Here is an 11,917-nt window from a genome sequence, read left to right on the forward strand (position 1 = left end):
GACACAGCACTCAAACTCATAAGCCATGAGATCATGACCTGAGCTGAAGTCGGATGCTTAACCGGCTGAGCCACCCAGGAGCCCTATATTTGACTCTTAATATTGGTTCAGGTCATGATTTCATAGTTCATTAGATCAAGCCTCCATGCTGACAGAGCAGAGCTTCATTGGGATTCTCTCTCCCTCTTTCTCTGCTTCTCTCTCTCTCCCTCAAAATTAATAAATAATCTTTAAAAGAATGAATGGGCCAGCCAAGAAATTAGAGAAGAAATGTTAAAAATAAATGGAAACAAATGAAAATGAAAACATGACAGTCCAAAACCTTTGAGATGCAGCAAAAGTGGTCCTAAGAGGGAAGTATATGGCAATACAGGTCTTCCTCAAGAAGGAGAAAAATCTCAAACAAGCAACCTAACCTTACACCTATGAGAGATAGAAAATAAACAACCAATGAAGCCTGAAGCCAGCAGCTGAAGGGAAATAATAAATATTAAACCAGAAAAAAAAATGATATAGAAAAAAATAGAACAGATCAATGAAACCAAGAGCTGCTTCTTTGAAAAATTAATAAAACTGATAAACCTTTAGCCAGATTCATCCAAAAAAAGGACTGAAGTAAAGAAAGTCACAAATGAAAGAGCAGAAATCACTACCAACAGAAATAGAAACAATTTTAAGAGAATATTATGAAAACTACATGCCAACAAAATGAACAACTTGAAAAAAATGGATAAATTCCTAAAAACGTATAAATTACCAAAAGTTCAACAAAAAGAAATAGAAAAGTTGACCAGACTGATAACCAGCAAAGAAATTGAATCAGTATTCCATTATCGCTCAACTAACAAAAGTCCAGAGCCAAATGGCTTCACAGATGAATTCTACAAAACATTTAAAGATGAGTAAATACCTATTTTTCTAAAATTATTCCAAAAACTAGAAATGGAAACAAAACTTCCAAATTTACTCTGTGAGGATTTTTCAGTCATATATTTGGCTTAAAGAAAATAAAAATCTGTATGAGAAACCATACAATGATTACAGAGTTTGTTCTCTTGGGCATCTCAGATGACCCAAAGCTTCAGGTTAACTTTATTTATGGCTTATGTATTAAATGTCACCAGAAACCTAACCACCATTAACAGAATGTCACCTTGACAAAATGTCATCTCAAGATTACTATGTATTACTTCATGAGGAATTTCTGCTTCTTAGAAATTACATTCACCAGTGTGTCTATCCCCAGATTTGCGGGTACGATCATTACTAAAGTCAAGACATTGCCTATAACAATTGTTTAGCTCAGCTATTTTACTTCACCTTCATGGATATGTCAGAGATTTTTCTTCTCAGGGCCACGTCTTTTGATCACTACATTGCCATCTGCAGGCCTCTTCATTTCACCACCATGAACAAGAAAATCTGCACCCTGCTGGTCTTTGGGTCATGGCTGGGGGGATTCCTTACCATTTTCCCACCACTCATGCTCATCCTCCAGCTAGATTTCTGTGCTGCCAATGTAATCGATCATTTCTCCTGTGACTATTTCCCCATTTTACAACTCTCGTGCTCAGATACATGGCTTTTAGAGATGATTGGCTTTTACTTTGCTTTTGTTACTCTGCTCTTCACGTTGGCATTCGTGATTCTTTCCTACATGTGCATTCTTAGCACCATTCTGAGAATCCCGTCTGCTACTCAGAGGAAAAAGGCTTTCTCCACATGTTCCTCTCACTTGATTGTCATTTCCATCTCTTATGGGAGCTGTATATTCATGTATGTCAAGCCTTCAGCAAAAGAAAGAGCATCACTGATCAAAGGGGTAGCTATTCTCAACATCTCAATTGCCCCCATGTTGAACCCTTTTATTTATACCCTGAGGAACCAGCAAGTAAAACAAGCTTTCAAAACTTTGCTTCATAAAGTAGTGTTTTCTAGAAACAAATGAAAGTATGTATTAACAAGAAAGGATGTTATTGGGAAGATCCACTAAAGGAAAAACAAAATTTTGACTTCTACAATATGCTCCCATATCCATCTCACAGATACTTGCAAAGCTGTGCTCATTTGCTTAAGCTTTCTTGTACACTGAAAGTAACTATGGTGTGTCTTTCAAACTGTCTGTGGGTTCCATTTTCTCATTGATTTACAATTCTAAATAGAAATCCAGTGGCTATAAAATATAAATCATTTTCCTGATTGTTCTGAATGATATAATTTTGTATATTGTAATGGCTAAAGGAGTAAACACTGTTTTCATCAACTTACTCTTTTTTGTTAACAATATCACAGTGTCTTTTGTAAAGTTTAAAAATATGAAATTATCTGTAACAACCATATTTTTTGCACACTCTCTTCAGTATCTGTCCAGTTCTTCCAACTCATTTAGTTGACTTGAGTGTTTATTTTACTACGTATGATTTGAACATCATATGTCTTCTGTTTTCCAGTTATCCTTAAGGCATGCATTATGTATCTTTTTTTAACATATTTTCCTTGTTTATCTGTATTATTTTTAAAAATATTTAACACATGAATATTTAGGCAATTATCACTAAACTTAAGCCACCAGGAAGTTTGATAAAAATTAAGAAATTTCTTCCATAGAGAACATTTATATTGTGCCGTATGCTGAACTACGTATGTCCTCAATCATATCATATTTAATCTTCACAGCTAGATAGTAAATTAGACTAATTATCTCTTTTTTTTACAAGTGAGTAAATAGATGCTCAGAAAAGTTATATAAGTTGCCTGCGATCTTCTGCTATAACAGCCAATATCATAACTTGATTTGAAAAACAAAACAGACAAAAACTTGTTTGCTCTAATATACACACACACACACACACACACACATATATATATACATATGTATATGTATATATATATGTAGAGACATCCATATTTTGCATAGCTTTTACTAAGGACCTACACAATCTTACTGGTGTTTTTCACTCACATTTTCTCATTTGGACATGATCATATTATTATAGTCTAGTCCATGTCAGTACTAACTCCTAATATTATACTTGGCATATAAATTAGAACATTAATCAAAATAAGAAATTCTTCAACTGCTGTTGCTAGTGTGAAATAGAATGATCAAGAAAAAATCTAAAGTATTAGCAGTATTACGATACCCAGACTTCTTATTAGAAGTTAGACTAAAAATAATGGAGTTAATGAATAGACTTAGTACAATGTAGTAGATTACCAGTTTAAAAAATGGCATTGAGTAGAGATGCATTCAGTAGAGATCTGCATTAGGAATTGAGATATGTGGTTGCTAATCTCTAAAAAACAATGTCAAGGGAAAAAAATATTGGGGTTATAATTTACAACTGGAAATATCAAAAAGTATAAAAACAAAATAGTATATTTTGTTTTATTATATCAATTAATTCATCCTCAGTTAAAAACAGGAAGTTACTATCTACGTGTGTTGCCAATTGGATATAGTCCATGTGGTATTGTGTTTAAGAAAACAGACTTTAATTTTAGGAAGTCTAAGATCATATTGGACACTTGCTAGCTGTGTGAATTTGTGGAAGGTATACAATCTGTATCAGCCTCAGTTCTTCATGTGGGAATGTAGAATCAGAGAATAAAAGTTTCATAGCTGTGTTTAAAGGACTAAATGAAATAAATAATAAAAGTCCTTAAGCATCACTGAAATAAATAACGCCTTTGTGAAATCACAACTACCATGAATATCCTTCCCAAAGGATATTTCCAACTAAAAAAATAAAATAAAATAAGTAAAGAGGCTATTCATGTATGTTAGTAAGTGTTACATAAAATATAGAGCATGTTAGTTATATTATTTCAATTAATTCTCAAAAACACTGTTGAGGGGTGCCTGGGTGGCTCAGTTGGATAAGCGTCCCACTTCGGCTCAGATCATGATCTCACAGGTCCTGAGTTAAAGTGTCATGTCAGGCTCTGTGCTGACAGCTCAGAGCCCAGAGCCTGCTTCAGATTCTGTGTCTCCCTCTCTCTCTGCCCCTCTCCCCTTCACACTCTGTCTCTCACTCTCTCAAAAATAAATAAAAATTAAAAATTAAAACACTTGAAATTTCAACTCCACGTCAAACAAAGAAAACTGAAGCCTAAAACAATCAAGTAACATCCAAAGTCACAAATTCTATTAAGTGGCTCATTTGCCTTTTCAGTCCATGTGTTCCTAATGGCAAAAGCCATACATGTTCTATGATAATAAACTCACCCTATAATGTCCTAAGCACAAGTTAGTAGTAAGTTTAAATGCCATAACTTTATTAACAATTTATTTACTTTTCCTTCCTTGTTCATATTTTAGATAGCTAGTTAACAAACCAAAAGCATGAGCCCTGGGTGTCATATGTAAGACATGCATCACTGGGTTCTACGCCTGAAACCAAGACTACACTGTATGTTAACTAACTTGAAAATAAAAAAAAAAAGAAAGAAAGAAAAGAAAAACAAACAAATAAATAAATAAACCAAAAGCATGAGGTTATATATTGATATTCAGCATAAACTCCTACAGATATGATTATTACTATTTCTGAAAACATTATTAAATGTGATTTGGTGATCTCTCTTTCCCTTGATCTCTTACTATACACAACTGTATGAATTCTAAAAACTGAATCTGCTCATCTTTAATGAAATGAATAAATGTAAAATATTCTGATTTCTCCAGGGAAATGGTCACTTAAAATAATTATGAAGAGAGTAAAACACATTTCTTATAATTCTTCCAACCACTCAGTGAAGTCCACTGTAGAGATTTTGTTTAATTCAGGCAGAGAGAATGTTTCACATGAACTCTAATTTGTCAAGAATGAATGAGCAGTACCAGAAGTGAATTTCAGTGTAACTATGAAGCTGAACTAGATGTTGCCCATAATTAACTGAATTAATTTCTTTTCCTTTTCTCTAATATATTAAGTGGAACATGAACAACTACTTTATTAAACAATTTAATAAAGTAAAAAGACACAGGGTTACATGATCAGTAAAGCAAATTGCTTGGGAGACACTCTCTGAACATGTCATTTAATGAGCTTTAACGAAAGAAGAGATAAATGAGTAAATACATAAGATGAAAAAAAACACTTTCAATATTAACACATTACTAAGGGAGACTTCCACCCAACACAACAGAAAGAATTATTTAAAAATTTTTTATTTCATTTAAAACACCTGAGATGAAGTGGAACCACTCAAAAGGTCCTCTCTCAGACTGTCGAAGGGACATTATTTGGACTTTGATTCTCATGTATTTTTTTTTTTAAACAGAGTCATTTTCTTACCTTGAGCATCAGTGAATTTGCCATTAACCAGTTTATCAGAGTGCCATTGCGAATATTTACTTGATGGTCAAGATTTAGGGAGGGCAGGATATCGAAATGTTTTAAGAACTAAAGCCATGAAGATGCTTTCTAGCCTTATTTGCCAATGTTAAATGTTATTTTTAAAATTCAATTTTAAATATCTCAGTGAATCACAGGAATCCTTAAAAGGAACATCAAACTTAATTGTGATGAAAAGAATGGAAGGAAATGTGTATCTTAACAGAATAAGCCATTACACTTAACTGAAATAAATACAATTAAAATGTATACTTTTAATGTATATTTTCATAAAAAGTATGTTATTTTTATTGTATTATTTAATGTACATTTAGTTGGTGAGATAACCACATGAAGTTAAATTATTCCAAGAGATTTTATTTTTATTATTTTGTATTTAAACTTTTTTTTAATGCTTATTGATTTTTGAGACAGAGAGAGAGTGTGTGCAAGTGGCGGGGAGGGGCAGAGAGAGGGAGACAGAGAATCCGATGCAGGCTCTACTCAGACAGCAGAGAGCCCGATGGGGGACTCAAACTCACCAACCATGAGGTCATGATCTGAGCTGAAGTCGGGCACTTAACCAACTAAGCCACCCAGGTACCCTTCCAAGAGATTTTAAATGCTGTAACTGGACCAGACACACAAGTGGGATTTAATCTAACAACAACAACAACAACAACAACAACACCACAAATAGCTTAAAATATCTTAAACTGTTCCTAGGTAGGAATAATATTGTGGATGGTAGGGCTGTTATTCTAATACTGTTGTATGTGCAACATGAGGAAAAGAAGCAAATGAAAATTAACATGATATTACGATTTTACCTAATGCTATTCATAGCCAGGGCTCTAATCATGAAATAAAGGAAATATAAATGTTTAACAGATAAAAGGGGGGGGGCGAACCTAAAAGTATTGTAGTCTTAAGTTTGAATGATACATTTAAATTACGCTCATAGACATTTTATTTGAAAATAAAATATATGTGTTTGCTGGCCCTCTCCACTGAAAATACCTAGAAAGGATGATCGAACTCATAGTAATTATCACAGCTAGTGCCCAGATTCTTAATGTTCCTAATCAATCCCAGATTTCCTAATCAATGGAAGGAGGACTCTTTAGAGAAATGACTCAGTCCAGTTCTAATACAAAAAAGTGTAGCATGAGCCTGGGAACACTTGTCATCCAAGATGGGAAGGAAGCAATCAAAGAGGAAACTCTGCCCAAAAGGGAAGAGTTTTCCCCCAGAAGATGCACTCCAAAGAGACAGTGATCCCAATTTAAATCTCTCTTGAAATGTTTAAGTCAATCACTAATGTGACCTACAACAAAAGCAAAATTTATAAAGCCATGAATTCATAACAATACCCACAAAAAGATACTAGAAAACCAACCCTAACTACAGAATAAAGTAGGCATTCACCTGGAAAATGACAGATTAAGAACAGAACCGTCTTGCAGTACATAATGAATTAATGATCCAGCCATTGATAAACAAAGCCTGCTAAGAAAAAAGAAGAAGAAGAAGAAGAAGAAGAAGAAGAAGAAGAAGAAGAAGACGACGACGACAATTAGACATGTATGTCCTGCTAAAAGTTTAAATTCCATCTCTAGAGTAGTCTTACAAAAAAACATTCCCAAACCTAAACCTGGATTGAGCCTCTAAATCTAACTAGCAACTAGAGGCAGTCATGAAGATGAGCTTGCAATCAAGTGAGGCATGACTGCACATTGCCCTCTATAAATAATAATAGATTTTCTTGTTGCCTATTAGTTGGGCTTTTAGGGTAAAAACAAAATACCATTTCATTACTGCAACAAAACTGATCTATAAGATTACCATATTATATACTTGAAAGTTGCAGAGGGGCGCCTGGGTGGCTCAGTCAGTTAAGTGTCCAACTTCGGCTCAGGTCATGATCTCACAGCTTATGAGTTCAAGCCCTGCGTGGGGCTCTGTGCTGACAGCTCAGAGCCTGGAGCCTGCTTCAGATTCTGTCTCTCTCTCTCTCTGTCCCTCCCCTACTCACGCTCTGTCTCTGTCTCTCAAAAATAAATAAACATTTAAAAATTTTTTTTAAATATATAAAAGAGTTGCTGAGAGAGTAAACCTTAAATGTTCTCACCACAAAAAAAAGGGTAAATATACGAGTGATAGCTGTGTTAAGTACGCCTATCCTGGTAATCATTTCATACATACAACTGTATAAAGTCAAAACATTGTACCCTTAAACTTATACAGTGTTACATGTCAATTATATCTCAATAAAACTAAAAAAAAAAAAAAAGTGATTTGGACCAGGGTATCACTCTCTATGACATACAGCCACATCTGCAAAATTCTCTTTTACTGAGTGCTCCTTTAACTAGGACAAATAAATGAAGTATACATGGTCATAAATTTGAGTTAGGCCTACCTATTTCTTCCATTTTTCTGCATACTCTGTTCTAATTCCCCTCTTCCAGTAAGTAATTCCCAAACAAATGTGCATCCCAGCTGTGATTTAGTTCTGCACTAGTGACTGTATTATTTGATTATATAAATCATTATGTATATTTTACATTAAATGCATGTTTTGTTATTTTATTTAGATATAAAACACATTTAATATTAACTAGCTATGGGGCACCTGGGTGGCTCAGTTGGTTCATCAGTGTAATAGCATTTTTTTAAAATGTGAGTATGATATGTGCATCATAATAGTTATTATTTTAGAATTATGCAATGGCCTTACTTCTCAATGTCTCAACACTAACAAAGCCTAAGAATAAACAACAACAAAAAGGGTATATGTTCAAAAGTTTGTATTTCCAGAAGCTTAAATATAAATTAGATTCTGAGTTTTATTTTTGTAAGAAAGTCGGTTTCACAACTTTTTATTACTCATGAAATATTAGGTAATTGTGATTAATGGAAGTAATTATTTTATAGAAGACAACATTTCAGGTTCTCTGTGGGATATGAAGGTGAACATAACCATTCTCAAGGGAGATTCACCATAGAGAAGAGCTAAAAGGCTACTGAGAAATGCAAGGCTTCCAGAAATCCCTCATGGTCTCCCGTATAGCACAGATCTGGCCTGGATTTGGCTTTGTTCCCAGGAAATCAACGAACAACTTTCTTTTGAGGTCAAAACAAGTAGACTTGGAAAACTGGAGCTATGAGTGCAACCAGAGGGAAGCCAATTTTAAGAATCTGTCCTCAGAACCCAACGATGTTACATCCCTGTCATTTCTCTCTTTAAATATTGCTTTAAGTTTTTATATCAACATTATTGAAGAGGACTGTCGTATTATTTCAATATATTTTTAAGCTTTCTGACATTGTATTTTTATTTCCTGAACTATTTCCTTTGAGTCATCAAAAATAGAGACAAAACAAATCAAATCTGATCAGAGTGAACTTTGCTAAAGTCTGGCAGAGAAGCAATGAGGTGCATTCTAATCTTCACAGCCCAAATTTGACTATTTAAAATTTAAAGGAGTTAACTGTCATAATTTTAGAAAACCAAATCTACAGCATAGCACAGCTGGGAATTAACTGAATAGGTTAGTACCAATGGTAGACATTCTTCTTTATGTTTCTGGAATATCCTTATGGATCAGAGGTCTCACGTCAAAGATAAGTGTGAGGCAGAATTACAAGAGAATCAAACACTTTTTCATAAAGCTAAGAGCTCAGAAGGAAGATTCAAACAGAATATAGAACCGACAGAGCTACTAAGATCTGAGGCAACTAGTTACTTTCCCAGTTTGTGCCACAGTGTAATACACAAAGTGGATAAATAATGCATGTCCCTTTAAGCTCAAAAGTAAATATGTTTCTATATGTACATTTCTAGCAAGTCACAGAAGATGTCAAACATTAATGATTTCAATGGAATTACAAGACAAACCAGTAAGTGAGTATGTTCTGTTAAATAAAATAATTAGGTTATTTATTCAATCATAGAGTAAATACATATGTATTATTACATAATATATAAATATAATGTTCTCACATAATCTTGATGACTACACCAAAAATATTAATGTAGAAGTAAATTAATAATTAGTAATTTATAACCTATTTTACTTGTTAAGAAAGTTATTAAGTGATTATTTATATCATACAAAGTATAATGGTTATTACTTTAACCATTCTAAATTTCACTTTTACCTTGTGATGGAATTAAGATTATCCATTTATGCTTCTAGGTAGTGGCATCCTTTAATAAATACTTGACAGAAAAGAAAGAAAATGCATATTTCTCTTAATTTTTCAAGAAGATTCTAATGATTTGCATAAATTGGACAAAGCAAGAAGTACTGGTTTTATTTACCATTTCTCAATGATGATAAATCATCACTCTCAATGATGTGAGTTACTGTATGAAGCTTTCCAAACTTCCGGTACATTTCAAATAAGAAAACTAGTAAATAAAGCAAAACTCACAAATGTGTATGAAAACTAAATGCAAACAATAGAGTTCAATTGAAAATAAGATCAGCATGGATTATAGAACATACTTTAGAATTGTATCGATGACAGTGATATTGATCATCATGAATTATATCTTTCATCTACTCCCTTTAATTCTCTTGCCACCTAAATATCTTTAAGAGAAGAAAAAGGAGAGGGAGACAGACAGAGACAGAGAGACAGAGACAGAGAAATGAACCACACAGTGATCACAGAGTTTGTCCTGCTCGGCCTTTCTGATGATCCTGACCTTCAGATTGTGATTTTCCTCTTCTTATTTATCACATACATATTAAGTGTCGCTGGAAACCTGACCATCATCACTCTAACCTTGGTGGACCCTCATCTACAGACACCAATGTATTTCTTCCTCCGAAACTTCTCTTTCTTAGAAATCTCATTTACAACTGTCTGTATTCCTAGATTTCTAGGAGCAATTATCACCAGGGATAAGACTATTTCCTTTAACAATTGTGCAGCCCAACTCTTTTTCTTTATTTTCATGGGGGTGACAGAATTTTACATTCTCACTGCCATGTCCTATGACCGCTACGTTGCCATCTGCAAGCCTCTGCATTACACCGCCATCATGAACAGGAAACTCTGCACCTGGCTTGTGCTCTGTGCGTGGCTGGGAGGGTTCCTGACCATTTTCCCACCCCTCATGCTTCTGCTCCAGCTGGATTACTGTGCTTCCAATGTCATTGATCACTTTGCATGTGACTATTTTCCCCTTTTACAACTGTCTTGTTCAGATACATGGTTTCTAGAAGTCATCGGTTTTTACTTTGCGTTGGTTGCTTTGCTATTCACTCTGGCATTGGTGATTTTATCTTACATGTATATTATCAGAACTATTTTGAGAATCCCATCTGCCAGTCAGAGAAAAAAGGCTTTCTCCACATGTTCCTCTCATATGATTGTCATCTCCATCTCTTATGGAAGCTGTATATTTATGTACGCTAATCCCTCTGCAAAAGAAAGGGCATCATTGACCAAGGGAGTAGCTATTCTCAATACCTCTGTTGCCCCCATGCTGAACCCCTTCATTTACACTCTGAGAAACCAGCAAGTGAAGCAAGCCTTCAAAGATGTGGTCCATAAAGTAGTATTTTCTTCAAATAAATGAAATGTTTATTTTGGCAAAGGACATGCTAAAGAGTAAGTAGGTAAAATCTTAAAATTCCTAAATATCTGTATCCGTATGCTTGTTCCCATAGTCTCTTATATGCCACCTTACAGTTAACTTAATGTTTTTCCAGTCCATTTCCACTTCCACACCCAGATTTCCCCAATGCATTGTTTATTCACTTGTTTTAAAATATGGTAAACTTTATTTCTCCTACAAAATTTTTTGGGTATGGATTTCTTTAAGACATACCCTATAACAGAATGTGAAAAATAGTTTTAATTCTATGAATAAAAAAATCCCTAAAAAATACATATAACAGCATATCATACTTTGAATGTAGAGTTTCAAAATCAGTGTGTGATTTCTTTTGTGTTTTCAAGATATTCATTGGTAATTTCTTAACATTTAAAAATATACACTTCCTATACATCGTATGTTACATTCAGTCCTTAGACGTAATATGTAGTAGTGAATTACACTTTAAATGTAGAGCTTTATATTTTGTGAAATTTAGTGCATATTATCAAGGAAAATATTGATCATGATATTGAGCACTATTTATAGAATTTCCATGTTCTGTGTTATTTAAATATATATATATATATATATATATATATATATATATATATATATATATTTGTTAAAATTCAAAATAAATGTGATAAAACTAAAACACATGCCACTTTCCTAGTTCATTGAGCATAATTTGTCAGTAGTGCATATATTTCTCCAGGGTCAGCTAATGAAGATTTCATTTGTTTGATTGGACCATTTTTCTCTGTTTCTTCACGTTCCTACTACCTTTTTATTGTTATGTACACATTTGAAAACACAACCATCTCTCACAGTCTTGTAAAACCAGATTTGTGCAGAGCAAGACCATCACCATTCAGTCCCCCTAGAGATTCTGGGGGCCTCTCAAGCCTTTTCTAAGGATGTGCATTCTCAGAATTTCACATGGATATTCCTAGTTAGATTT

The 11,917-nt window shown here is 33.8% G+C and overlaps 1 protein-coding gene and 1 pseudogene across 1 annotated transcript; both read left to right on the forward strand.

Annotated features, from left to right (window-relative positions):
* Window positions 1–1,019: 1,019 nt before the first annotated feature.
* Window positions 1,020–1,948, forward strand: LOC124501676 (olfactory receptor 6C3-like; annotated as a pseudogene).
* Window positions 1,949–9,999: 8,051 nt separating this feature from the next.
* LOC124501675 (olfactory receptor 6C3) lies at window positions 10,000–10,935 on the forward strand. The gene has a single exon (XM_047066047.1). It carries the CDS (start codon window positions 10,000–10,002, stop codon window positions 10,933–10,935), a length of 936 nt encoding a protein of 311 aa, XP_046922003.1.
* Window positions 10,936–11,917: the final 982 nt, after the last annotated feature.

Source organism: Lynx rufus, unplaced genomic scaffold (genome assembly GCF_022079265.1).
Source record: "Lynx rufus isolate CCGP_SWC_20201006 ecotype Redwood Valley unplaced genomic scaffold, mLynRuf1.p SCAF_7, whole genome shotgun sequence".
In the NCBI taxonomy this organism is placed as follows: domain Eukaryota; kingdom Metazoa; phylum Chordata; class Mammalia; order Carnivora; family Felidae; genus Lynx; species Lynx rufus.